General features: G+C 32.0%; 3 protein-coding genes across 7 annotated transcripts in view; 1 reads left to right on the forward strand and 2 right to left on the reverse strand.

Annotated features, from left to right (window-relative positions):
• snRNP-U1-70K (small ribonucleoprotein particle U1 subunit 70K) overlaps window positions 1-14,574 on the forward strand; it is a 39,164-nt gene that overhangs the window by 22,572 nt on the left and 2,018 nt on the right. The gene's annotated exons all lie outside the window — the stretch shown is intronic.
• Window positions 7,515-8,032, reverse strand: LOC106682091 (anaphase-promoting complex subunit 13). The gene has a single exon (XM_014422754.3). It carries the CDS (start codon window positions 7,921-7,923, stop codon window positions 7,702-7,704), a length of 222 nt encoding a protein of 73 aa, XP_014278240.1. The 5' UTR covers window positions 7,924-8,032; the 3' UTR covers window positions 7,515-7,701.
• The window catches only part of LOC106682101 (uncharacterized), a 37,466-nt gene continuing 33,122 nt past the window's right edge, over window positions 10,231-14,574 (reverse strand). For 2 of the 4 annotated variants that reach the window (XR_010842920.1, XR_010842922.1), the window contains exons 5-6: window positions 11,364-11,514; window positions 10,231-11,275 (exon numbers count right to left, since the gene is read on the reverse strand). The gene's annotated coding sequence lies outside the window, so the exon portion shown is untranslated. The remainder of the gene's footprint in view (window positions 11,276-11,363; window positions 11,515-14,574) is intronic. The other 2 variants (XR_010842916.1, XR_010842917.1) reach the window with 1 other exon arrangement.

The following is a 14,574-nucleotide window of genomic DNA, read 5'->3' on the forward strand; positions in this document are numbered from 1 at the left end:
CAGTCAATTGGCATGTTAGTAATATTTGTCTTTATGTTGGGTAGTTACTTGATATGTATTAATATTTTTCTTAAAGCTAGACAGTTAACTGCGATTATTGTAATATTTATCTTCAAATCGGTCAGTCAACTGGTATGATACTAATATTTTTCTTCAGGTTGGACATTCAACTGGCATGAAATATGTTGATATTGGATAATTTTAAAATCCATGAAGTTGTTAATGGAGTTAAGTTGTACTATTAAATCCAATAAGTTGTTATTGGATATTAAAAAAAATGCTTTTGGAGTTTAAGCCGACTTTTTTTTTTAAAAGAAGATGTTGAAAGTTACAGAAATCATTTAGAATAACAGTGTCTATAGATGGAGAGATGTGAATATTTCTGAGATTATTAAGAACACCTTTAGGAGATAAGTCTCAACACCATGGATAAAGTTGGAATAACATTATGATACTTAACTATTGCCAGGTGACTCAATATTTAAGAAAATTTTTATGGAGTGCTGAAAATTACTATTTCCAAATTTATTCTCGCTATTTTTAAAGAAATGGTGTGACTAGAACATATCAAGATTCTTTTTAAATAAAGTGAATAAAAGTTGTATAAGTACATAAGATTATGAATTATCACGAAAATCCTTATCTTGATGTTATAATTTTCTTTTATTTCATTCTCTTGCCTTACATTTTCTGTTAGATTTTACCATATTTTTATCAACTTTAATGAGTAAGCTCACTGTCCACATGTGTTACCATGGTGCAAGTGCTGTGGGTACTGGGATACTGGGGCTCATGTAAATGCGGTTTAATGGTGTTGGTAGAGGCATAATAAAATTAAAAGGGTACGGTACTATTATACTAATCTCCTGTCACAGAAATTTGAAAAATTCAAGATTTCCACTGATGCTATTATTATTACTTTTCTAATTAGATCAAAGCTGTTGACTTCCCCTCGCTCAAAAGGGTTAAACAAATCTTCAGTGAAGTCGGAACTATACTAACTTCTAGTATTCTGTATAAGTGAGTTTTAAATTTCCCGGTACTGGAGCTTGCTGTGTACGATAGTATTAAGTATGTTTTTGGATTATTTCTTTCTCTTAGCTTAGTTTTTGCCATACTTCTGTCACCAATTTCAGAAAAAAAGTAGTGATCAACTGTTTATGTATTTTCTGCCGAGGTTTTGACCTACGTTGTTGAAAGGTCTTCATTAGGGCCAAACGTCGTAGTATGAACAGACTCCTGAAATGACAGTTAACGGTCTTCAGAGGGTTCTCTGTTCGCACTTCCACCTACAGCCCTGATGATCTACAAAAAAAGAAATGAAAACAATTTAATGACCCTTAGATTTAATTTTTGGTAATTTTGGTCCGATAATTAATATGATTCTGTCTGGGATGGACGAAATAGTCTGTTTCCATCATAGTTGAAAAAATCAAATCTAGCCTGCTAGAATGAGCTCATGGAGTTGTTGCTTTCATTGCTACATTCAAGTTCACTATCAATAATAGTCTATGATGTCTTTTTTCTCTTTAAGATCAGGGCCTAAATTCCCAAGTATTTCCATACTTTGTTCCATATTGTTCTGTATCTGTTATTCCCAAACTTTTAACAATTGATTGATAATCTGGAAAGAAATGTGATAAAAAAAAAACTTGAAAAAGAAAAGGGACCCATACACAAAAATCACAACATAAGTAACGGATCTACCAAGTAAACATAGAAATGATAAGAAAAGTTATACTGTTGTACGGTTTCTTATATGTCTTTTCGATAGCACTCGTCACATGTTAACTAGACATACTCAAATACTAATAATCTTGTCTGAATTGTCTAAATATGTGTTCATTTTATCAATCGGAAAGGATGAAATCATTTAAAGTGTACAAAATGCCAACGTGATCCATACTCTAATTACAAGCTGTTATCATAGTAAAACATATCTTTGGGTTAGAGGTACCTTACCTGTGCCTGGACCAAATCTACACTTCTAAATTAATAAAATCGTGCAATCATTAGTTGATTATTGATATAATGCCACAAATAGTAGGAAACCTCCATGTACACAAAGTTATGACTTATCCTTCAACCTGACGAACATTAAGAAAATGGTTCCTAAATTGTGGATTTAAAAATTTAATACACTTTATAACTGATATAAATATCATTAATTGCGATGAAAATGTTTTTTTAAATAAAAAATAAATGTGTTCCCTACTTATGTTAATATAATTTTCTAAAAGTAATGTTAGATTGCCATCTTTTGGTACTGCACTCACTTATACTGAAAGCTTCACCTTAGTAAAGGTTATGGAAAAGGATTCATTGGAGGATTTCATTTACTCTTTTGAGCAAACCCAGTTAGCTGCTAAGATGTAATTATAGCAGTAGTAACCTGAGTTTTAACCTCTATCACTATAACCAGGGAGGTGGCATTACCCTATTATAGGGTTCTAAGCTTAACTGAGGTCAAAACACGCCCATAGTGCTTAGGTTTATGTTGAGGTTAATAGGAATGTCCGCTATTGTAATAAAAACTGAAACGGAAGGCAGCCTGTGATTGGCTGGTATTCTTTCCCTACTCTGACATGCCTCTGGTCCATCAAAAGGCTTGCCTTTTTGGTTTCACTCTTCCTGCCAGCTTTCCCCCTCCATTATACTCCTTCCAAAATTACAACCTATGTTGTACAGTCTTGGGTTCAGTACTGTTTCTAAAAAGTTGACAATGCTCCAGTTGTGTAAGCTGATTTAGTCCGGATCACACTCTACCGCCAGGTTTCCGTCAGCTCATCAGGCTGCCAAAGCAAGTATACTTGTCAAGGACGTTATTCAAGTAAAATCTGGTCTGTAAGCAGCTTACTGCATTACACATCAGATACCACTCTTAACATCATCCTTAACCAGCGGTGTCCCAAAATGATTTTTGGAAATGGCTCATTGTGATCAGGAATAATTTTGAGATAACAGGAGAATCTAAGGAGACAGTATCCCAAACCCAGAGCCCATGGAAGAGTAGGGTTAAGAACTGATAAAAAAGAGAACAATGCATAGTCAATATATTTTGCCCACTGTTTTTTATATACATGAGGTGTTCTTCACACTGTTCACAACCCTATTCTTCTGTGATCCATGGCTATAATTCAGTATTCTTAGATTTTCCAATCGTCTCAAAATTATTTCTGATCACTTTGGCTTCTCTCTAAGGTTACATCGGGCTAACCACTTGTTGATTGTATTATTGGAGTGATGTGCAATACAATAAAATGCCAACAGACAAGGTGCAGATAGCCCTGTATTTCATGAATTTTCAGCTAAGCTTTTTAATTGGTAAAGAGAAAACTTTTTTAATTTAAACATTACAAGTAAAAGTTTAGGGTTATGAAAGTACTTTAAACCAGAGATGGGCAAAAATTAGCTATAGTTGTAACTAATAGCTAAAGTTGCCATGGATACGGCTCTTATTCATGAATGAACCATTGATAAATAAATATTGTATCCATGGCAATTTTAGCTAGTAGTTACAACTATAGCTAATTTTTGCCCATTTCTGCTTTACTATCAATTTTGATTAGAATCAACTTAGCCTTTAACAGTTTGATCATCTTGTACCATATTTCATCAACTTTTAACAATAAGAAACAAAAATATGAAAAGATGGTTGGGAATAAGGTAATTCATGTTATATGAATTTTCATATTTATTGATAATTTATATATCACTATTATTCTGAGAGAATTTAATTTTTGTAGGAAGATTATTGCTCGAGATAAATGTTCTGTTCTATTTCTTTTTCTTTGTTAAATATAACCTATATCTATTTAAAAGTTCAATTCTCCATTTAGTAAAGAAATCATAAATTTTTTCTCTGTTTTGGGGATATTCAAATTTAAACTCATCGGAGTGCGGTCAGTGAAGAACGCATAAATAAATAGAAAATTATTTAATTAGTGCCAACGTTTTGGCCACAATTTCAGGCCTTTATCAGGGTTAAGATAAAAACCGTAATGAATAGAAGTAAATATTAAATAACAGGATACATAAGTAGTTGTAGTTGGAAGAACATATATAGGTTAAGTATTAAAATAAGACAAAAGCAGTGTAAAAATTAGTAATATTAAAATTATGAATGAGGAAAGAAAAAGGAAAATAATATACATAAAATCTAGTAAGTAAATATATGTACAAAATGAAAATTAAAGTCATGAAAAAAGAGAGAAAAAAATATGTGTAATTGATTAAATATATAAGTAAAATATTAGGTTGTATAAGCCAATACATACATTTTCTTTCTCACCTTTTCATAACTTTAATTTCGAATATTTTCATTATGTACATATCTTTACTTACTGGATTTTTATGTTCATCACATCTAATTTTTGTAATTATGAGTTGATAGTTGACCATGGAGTATATATATATGAGAAGATGATTAGGGGTGGGGTCGGTAAAGAACACAAATAAGTTAAAACTTATTTATTAGAGCCAACGTTTAGGCCAGAATGTTAGCCTTCATCAGAGCTATGAACGAAAACAAGATAAGTACCATATGGATTAAATGCAATTACTAAAAAAAACAAGAAATATAAGAATATATAACAGATAATATAGGTACATAAGTAAACAAAGAAGAGATAACGATCATTAATTAGAAAAACATAAAAATAAAAGAAAACGATAAACAAACAAATTTGGAAATATACCTAACAATGAATTAAAAAGAAAACAGTTTATTGATAACAATAGAAGACAAAATACCATATTATAAAAGTAAGAAGATATGTATAACAAAATAAATATAAAACAATTTTAAATTAAGATTAAAACAAACTGAAATTCAACCAGTCAGAATCTCTACCTGAGCTGTAAGTGTTTCCAATTCTCCTTTGTTCCTTCTGGGGAACATAATTAATGAAGTGAGTGAGAGAATAAGGAAAGAATAAAAGGTAGTAAATAAGAGAGACCTCAAGAGGAAGGTCTAATGCCAAGTACAACCAATCATGAAGTACAAATATATTAGCGAAAAAGCTTGTGACGTATGGACTGAAGTGAAGAAGATAAATATAAACTAAACTAACTGTTAGTAGGAAATAAGATCTAAGTGGAATCAAATATTTAAAATAAACAGGTCCCCTCTCCTCTTCACGGTATGCTCTTATTAACTACCCTTCTACTCTTTTAACATCTCTCCTTATTCTCTCTTTTTCCATCACCCACATTATTAGTTATGTTTACCACATCTTATTACTGATATTTATATAACTTACAATTCTTCGCTTATATAACTTTATATCTACTTCTCTAATTCTGTTACTTTACTTAAATATTTATTACTTCAAATTTAAATAATTTCCAATTTTGTACCCGTATTTATTTAGTTGATTCTCATATCTAAATTATTTTGTTTTGTAATTATTAATTTTAATATTACTATTTTTCCTATACATCATTATAAACAGTTTCAATATTCTAATAATATTACACTGCATTTTCTTCAATACTACCCGTACCTATATTACCTGTTATCTTCTTATGTTTCTTGTACTTCCACTTAATCATTATGGTACTTATCTTGTTTTTGTTCTTAGCCCTGAAATTCTGGCTGAAATATTGGTACTAATAAATAAGTTTTTATGGGGAGATGATGGTCGGGGTGCGGTCAGCAAATAAACAAAAACTATTTGTTTGTGTGTCGACATTTCAACCTTAATTTCAGGTCTTCATCAGGGCTAGAAAAAAAAAAAGAAATAGCAATCATCACTCAGAGAAACATAAAAATGTATAACAAAACAATTTAAATCAACATAATAAAATGTATGAGAGAAAAATGAAGTATATGATACAATGGGCAAGAAAGGTACATAGATCAGTAAAAAAAAATTTCAGTTATATAGATGAATATTAAAAATAAATATACAGTGTTTGGAAAAGGAACTTGAAAAAAGAAGGAACAAAGGAGAATGGGAAACAAAGAAATATTAGGAAACACTTACAGCTCAGGCAGAGATTCTGACTAGGGAGGTTTAATTTCAGTATAGCCGATTGAGAGAAATTGTAAGTGCCAAGAAAGATCGTTAAGATTAGAAAAAATTTATTTTAGCTTATTTTTTGTTCTAATCTATGTAACTAAAAATTTTTTTTAATCATCTATTTAATTTTTTGCCCATTGTATCATATTTATTTTTCTTTCATATGTTTCATTAGGTTGATTTAAATTGTTTTAATCTTAATAAGAGAGATAGTTGACCATGGATGACTTATACGAGAAGATGGTTGGCGGTGCGGTCAAAATAAAACACAAATAAGTTAATGTAACTTATTTAATTGTGCCGTTTCGGCTAGAATTTTTAATCTTCATCAGGGCTAAGAACAGAACAAGATAACAACGAATGAATACCGAAATATAAACAGAATGACATATAGTAAATAATTTTACAGAATGGAATTAATAAAATAAAGTGATGAGAGAAGAGGAAAATAAAATGTATACATAGGTAATTGAATAAGTAGGTAAAATAAAAATAAAGTTATATAATGCAAAGAAACATGAATATATTAGTTATTAATAATTTAAAAATTAAAATTATGGAAAGAAAAATGAAATTGAGAGAAAGAAAATATATATAACCATAATAATAGATAAAGAGGCAAAATATAAGTAAAGTTTAACAAAAGAAATGAATAGAAAAAAAATATATTTTGAAAAAAACAAAAACATAACTAATAACGAGGGTAAGGAAAATTGAGAAAAGAAGGGAGCAGTAAAATAAAGATAGGGGAAAAAAAAGAGAGGATAAAAAGAACCTGTTAGCTTGAAATCTAACTGCTAAGTGGTTTCTGCACCGAGTACGGCCAAACTCCGAATTAAAAAATATGTAATAAATTTTAAAAAACCCAACCATCTTCTCCTTGTTTTAATCTTAATTTAAAATTGTTTTAAATTATTTTGTTATACATATCTTCTTACTTCTATACTTCAACTGTTTTGTATTTAATTCATTGTTAGGTATATTTCCAAATTTGTTTATCGTTTTCTTTTGTTTTGTTTGTTTCTCTAATTGATGATTGTTATCTATTTTTTGTTTTTATTAGCCCAGATGAAGGACTGAAATTCAAGTCAAAACGTCAACACAAACAAGTAGTTTTTGTTTATTTCCTGACCACAACATTGGCTCTAACAAATAAGTTTTACTTATTTATATTCTTCACTGATCTCACCCACAACCATCTTCTCCTCATACAATAATCACGGTCAATTAATATTCCATAATTATGATTTTACCATCAGCTCTCTGTCTAATACACACACATATAAAAAACATTAAATTGATTATAAACAGATATGAAATTAAATTAAAACACATTATCTGTAAGATTAATGCTAAACTGTTTCAGCATTGATTTTAATAAGTGGACTTATTCATAACAACTTGGTATTATACATATAGAATAAGTCTTTTACTCACAAAAACATATTCACTTTATTTGTATCCATATGCACAGGTTTTTCTTTATAAAAGGGTAATGATATAACTATAATTACTGTGAATGCTGTAAGTTTTAAATGTAACCAAACAAAAAGCAACAATGGCAAAAATATAAAATAAAATAAATATAATTACATTATTCACTATAAATCACAAGTTTTATAAGTAATAATCATATAGTCTCTATTTTAACACAATATGAAATATTGCTATATTTTTTTTACAATATTAATGTAAGATCCGAACTTAAAGAAGCTAATCCTAGATCTGTCCATTTGGATTCAATTTCTTTTAATGTCAAAGAAGAATCTCCATGGTCTGCTTCAGGATCTGGCAATTCCATAGCTGGTACCTCAATCTCATTATATGGTAGTTCATCAGATCTCCAAGCCGGATCTATAATATCTAAAAGGCGCCCATCCTTTTGTATTTGGCTATCCATAATGTAATTTACTTCTTTCTATTGAATCAACAAGTCTATACCACAAAAACAAATTAGAGGAACTGTTGTTTGTTTTCCTTGAAGGTTATTATATGTTCTTTGTGAGCAAGGAGGTAATTTTAGCTTTTACAAAGAGGTAACATATAGCTTCATGTAGTTTTAGTTCTTTGTCGGTAAATCATCATGCACACACCTTTATGCCCAAAAAGTCATTTGTTTTTTACCATGTTGCTGATAATTGTATCAGTCCTAGCGCAAGGATTCATTCAGAGGTTGTTAATTATGATTTCTCCGGAGGACTCCGTACCGCGTGTTTATTTATATTTTCTGGGTTACCCATATAAGGTTGGTGGAAATCAGATATAGACCAGTCTGGTCTTTCGACGTTATCATAACGTTGTAGGTGTTAGTCTCCAGATATTGTGGAGGGAAAAAATTACGTTAGCTTGGAGAACCACCAAGACTTGTGGGTGTAAGGAAAGTGAAGATGGAAGGATGTTGAATTAACAACCCTAAAAATACTTGTTAACCTAGTAAAGATGTACTGGTAGAACCCCGAAAGGAACCTAATACCTTATCTTAACAGAGGCATCTTATATATTCCCTGTAAGCATTGACTTCAAAAGGTGTTCCTGCCGTGAATTTATTTGAGCCCGTCTAGGAGGTCTCTCTGAATTACTTTTACAACAGTTTAGTATTTACAATTTTATATACATAATTATAATGTAATAATCCATTGTCTGGTCTTGGTCTAAATGTTACGACTTGACTTCTGACGTCTTCTAGAGGGCGCTGGTGATATGACCGGTTCTTGTTCTAGAGCTGGTGACTGTTTGTTTTGCTGAAGCTCTAAGTCTCAATTGCAAATATGCTAAACACGTGGAACCTTGGTAAAACTCTATAGAACTAAAACCAACAAGTCCCGAATTTTCGTTTTATTTCAATGTGTATAGCTCTAAACTTGCAGAGTAAAACTTGGTTATACCAAAGGGTCGTTTCAATAGTACTCTAGGTCTATCTAAACAAAATATTGTGGTGGTTTAGGCGGCTTAAAAATACAGTGGCGGTTATTAATGTCCAAAGTCCATGATCTTGAGGGGGTGTGAGGTTTTCTCTTAGTCCCTCCAGAGTTAAAGTCTGTAGTTGCAATGTTGGTACTGTGTCGGTTATAACAAGTTATCTTAAAAGCTGGCTGTAACTATTCATCAAATTGTGTCAAAAACTCAACCAATTTCATGTTATATACTTCAATGAACAACATTTAAATCTAATTAATGACTAATAAACTAAGAAGATGATTTGTACAGATTGTACGGTGGATGATATGTATCTAGGCTAAAATTATCAATTTTACTTTTATAGTTGCTCTGAACAGTTTTCAGTTAGTTGTAGTATCCACAAGACGAGTAAAAATAAAATTATTTTATATAAAAGGAAAATGGTCCAAAGTAAGAGAGTATAACCCACGCAATAAAAGTAACCTAAGGTATGGCTAAATAATATATTATCTTACATTAACCTTATTTTATACCTTTTTCTTTCAAAGGTAACGTATTTGTTAACTGTTAAATAACCTCACTCCCCCTACCCTGTTGATACTTTGCATCCGCCTTTAGCTCATTCTTTTTCTCTCCCTCATTTAGAAAGGCAGATGCCCTATTTTGTTCATTTTTTTTCCTAACCTTTATTTTGTTCCTTTTTCCCTATTTTTTGTATTTAATTTTGTACTGTATATTTATATTTCTTTGTTATTATTTTCATTTTTATTAATTTTCTAATACTTTTTAATTTGTATTTTTCATTGTACACCTTATTTTTATTTTATTTTATTTACTTGTTAATTTTTATGTAAATTTTTACATATGTTAAATTATTGTTAGCCATACCTTAGTTTACTTTTATTTTATGTTATCTATTCTCTTACTTTGTTACATTATTTTAATTATTTATATTTTTTTTTAGTCCTGACGAAACCCTGCAAAGTAGAACGAAACGCTGGCTTACAATAGTTTATTACTATTTGAGTTTTTCCTCTTTATTATTTCTACTGGAAATCCCAGCGAAGAATTTAGAAATTCATGTTATTCACTTCAATAATCATTTAAATGAATTTAAACTCCGTTATCGTTCACTCTAATTAACAATTTGGTGTCGTAATGATGAGGTCATGTAATAATACATGAGGGGAGGGAACTAGCCCTCAGAATTTGTAGGAAAGGAAGGGAGAAGGATAATCACTTGTTTAATATAATTTTAACCCTACCTTAATTTACCTTTTTGTATCTTATTGTCTTACTATTTAAGAATGTTCTTAGTTGTTTTTTTATCTTTTAGCCCTGATGAAGCACTTAAACGTTTTGAAACAGCGGCCATTTTTTATTCCTCCTAACTATACTTGGCCGACTAATCAATTTTTACTAGTAATTATACATAGTTTTTATTAAATTAATCAAAAATTGAGGTGAAATGAGTGACTTTTTTTTCTTCTCTGGGGCTCTTGTACCATTTCTTCTTAACTCCTCAGTGGAACGGTCCCTCCCTGTTCTCTGTACCCCAAGCCAGGGGCTCCTGGACCAATATTGTGACCCTCACCTCCAACAGACCCAGTCCTCTCCAAAGGAAGAGCTTTGTTGATATGATGTTGTACGTTTTAGATACGAGTCTTATCTATATTGTATTATATTTTAAAATAGAATTAAGGGGGTAGGAAAATATAATACTACGCCTATAGTACGCCATCACGAGATTATAACATGTACAAGACCAAAGCAGGTGAAACATGGTAGATCAGACCAAGGATAGCTCTTGGTATCTACTGCGCTACTGAAAGATGTTTGAAACAAAAATTCTCTTCTTATTTATACACTTTCCTTATTTATTTTGAATGTAATAAATAAAATTAACAAATGAATATTTCAAAGACCACACTAGTGTATTCATCTAGAGCAGTGGTTCCTAACCTTTTTGGCGGCGGATACCTTTTGGTAGAAGTAAGAAAATTGTAGAACTTTTCTGGTAGAAGTAGGAAAATGTTGGAACTCTTTTTTGGTAATAGTAAGAAAATGGCCCTTCATTATCATTAGGTACCAATAAAGTGATTAGTCTTTTCAGTGGGAGCTAAGAAAGGCTAGAGATACCTTTCCAACTACACATACGTATACGTATTTGAAGAAAATTCGAGATTATAAGGTACAAAACTGTGTTGTGTTTACGTGGAATGACTCATTATATATCAAATAGATCATTTAACCAATTGAAGAAGCCCTTCTCTTCTTTTTTAGGGGGGGGACTAGGTTTTATAGTATCCGATAACTTCGGTGCACGAAGATTGCATTGCACTCCAAAAATTTTCCTAGGAACAGAAATTAACATAAAATCATTATAACACATTTTTAATAATAATAATAATTAAGGTATTAATTTTGTGTATCCATGCTTACCACGTTGGGTCATTGTTGTAATTTCCACAACAGTACCACTCCTCACAGCATACGAGCTTCTCTTGACAACAGAAGTAATCTCGGCATACCTTCAATTTTGATCCCAATTGTGGAAATAAAACCGGCGTCATATCTTCGGTTACTGCTGCGTCTATCATCAAGCTTCATCAGTTATCAATATTAAAATTATAAAAATACACAACTAACTTAACTAGGATGGAAATCCGTTATTATTATATGTAATAATAATTCTATTCCACAAAATAAAGCTTTTTTATTAATAATGTTACTGCATTAATTAACTGAAAATACATAATTGTAATCTATGAAGATTTTTATGCTCTTTTTTTCGTACCTTTATTGGAATTTAAAACTGTACATTTATATATATACATCTAGTAAATTTGATTTTTTGTTAATAATGGAGTGATACAAGCGTGTAGAGAAACTACCTATTGGTATCACTCTAATGACATTTTTACATGAGCAGGTCTCGAGGCGATCTTTTTTTCAGGCGCCTCGGAGGATTGTCAGGAATGGAAGAGGAAACAAGGTCAGAAACTAGTGAGTTTGGGTGGTTAAGGAGTTTATAATGGAAGGGATGGTATTTGGTTCGGGCTAGATCAGTTACATAGGGAACATTAAGTGATCATTAAATTCTTTATGTATGATTTTATTTGTGAGAAAGTATTTTATTTTGGATTATAAGGATTAGATATGAGAGGAATTTGAAGGTTAAGTGGAGCCCTAAAGCTCAACTCCTTATGTCTAGATTGCGCTTATTAGAGCCATGTAGATAGGTCTTTTGTGATTTTTTTTTGTTTTTAATTTAGAAATGCATGGTTAATATGTTTTGCTAAAGAGCAATGTATATCATTGTCTATATTACCATATTTATTTTTTAATTATTATTTATTTACTGGAAGTTACAACTGCAGAACAAAATTAAATAACAGCAAGGAAATTAGATAAATGGTTTCAGAACATATGATAATCTTGAGATGGAACCAACCAATGGTGGCACTTGATGATTGATTTAAATTGGAAGATCCCGTGACCATCTTCTTTTCAGACGCCTAGGAGAATAATCAGGGATTGTTAAGGATGAAAGATATTGTAATGGAAGGATGTATATCTATTTTGGGTCAAATCTGCAACGTATGGGGTGTTGAGGTCTTTATGGATCAGTTTATTTGTGATGTAATAAGAAGTGTCGGGGTTGTCTGGTCTTAGGCGATTTCTCCAGCCTGATACCTCTTTACAGAAGGCCCACGACAAGGCGTATTCATTATTAGTTAAGAAAGGAAGGCCGTGCCAGGGGATGAGCCCTGGACACTGACTTAGGTTGAGGAGGTCTAGGTGAGAGAGTCTGAGGCAGAGTAACAGTTCTAGTTGCCGAGATGAAGCGGACGGACTAGAACTGTCATGATAGGAACCAGCTTACTAGTTGCCGAGATGAAGCGGACGGACCAGTAAGCTGATAGGGCTAGGTACAGCTCTAGTTGCCGAGATGAAGCGGACGGACTAGAGCCGGGAAGAGACGGGAAATTACACTGGTTGCCGAGATGAAGGGGACGGACCAGTGTAATCCTTAGATTAGGTTACAATCTCAGTTACCGAGATGAAGCGGACGGACTAAGATTGCTGAAGAGAAGGAGAGGAAACAGGCCATCGTCTTAGGTGGGCGTACAGAAATAACAACTTTAGCGAGCATAGATTGGCAAAAAACTTCTCTATCTCAAGCAGTGTATACGCCACCTGTGCCATGACTAGACTCAGGAGAGGATGTGGATCTACGATTGAATTGGGGGATTTAGAGTCCCTTATTTATAGGTCTAGTCCATGCGGCTGTGACCGAGAAGCGGTCGGTACATGTCTGCTTGAGATAGGTTCGTACATTGCATTGTTATCATTTATTATTTATTGTACAGATATTGTTAAGTATTATGTACAGAAATTATTAATATACAAAAATGACAATGTCTTTTTACAAAATGAACTGATTTATAAATTTGAGAGCTTCGGTGAGGCTCGAGGTGGAGCGCTCTGGTGATTTGTGGTCCAACTACTTGCTCCCTCTCGCTACAGAAGCATCAAGAATTTTGAATTTTAAAGATTGTATACGAGTGAAATTCGAAGTTTTTGTGGAGCCCCAAAGCTAAATTCCATATGTCGAATGTTTTATTTATTTTTTAAAATTTATTTATTGTAATTTACAACTGTACAAAATAATAAATGCAACAAGTAAATATGTGGAATGTTTTAGACAATTGAAAAGCTTGGGAAGAAACCACACAATGGTGGTACTTCAAACATTAATTTAAATTAGAAGTTCCTGTAGCCATCTGAGGATCATTTTCAGACGCCTCTGAGGATTATCAGGGATTGTTCAGGATGAGAGATTAGGAACTAATGGGTTAGGATGAGAGAGGAGTTTTAATGAAAATAGGCATACCTTTTTCGGGCCAAATCTGCAACGAAAGGGATGTTAAGGTCTTTCTGGATGAGTTTATTTGTGCCGTAATAAGCATCAAGGATTCCCGATTGTAAGGACTAGATACGAGAGGAATTTGATGGTTTGCTACAGCCCCAGAGCTAGAGTTTGTGATGCATTAGTAGAGTCGTTGTTTACAGACAGTACATTTGCGTCATCAGCGTATCTTATTAGGACTGTGTTAGAGTGGGTTGGGATGTCAGCTGTATAAACGGTAGAGAGAATGGGACCTTGAGGAACACCGGCGGACTGGGGAAAGAGAGATGAATAGGCTAGGTTATGATTTATGTTAAAGGTTCTATCAGAGAGGTAGGAGCGGATTAAAAGGAAAATATGTAGGGCGATGTTAAATGTTAAAGAAGTAAAGGGCAATGTTTATTTCAAAATTCCTTTTCACTATGTGTATGTTAATTTCAAAATAAATGCAATATCAAGTTGGCCTTAATATAAAATAGGTATTATTATCTTCATTGAAATAGTCTGAGAGGCCTTAAATACAGATTCTTCCTCTAAAGTACTGTTAATTTTGTTCGTTTGAAACAATTAAACATCATGCATTTTTACGAGTAGTGAAATGGATAAATACAAACTACGAAGATAAGTAGAAAATTTTTTTTTTCATGTTGAATACATATATCCGAAAATAAGAATAGTAATGAAGACATATTATATACTGGAAAGCTAAAAAAATTAGAAATAATCATTATTGAAGCCCAA

Source organism: Halyomorpha halys, unplaced genomic scaffold, assembly GCF_000696795.3.
Source record: "Halyomorpha halys isolate HHAL.00 unplaced genomic scaffold, Hhal_1.1 Scaffold22.1, whole genome shotgun sequence".
Classification (NCBI taxonomy): domain Eukaryota; kingdom Metazoa; phylum Arthropoda; class Insecta; order Hemiptera; family Pentatomidae; genus Halyomorpha; species Halyomorpha halys.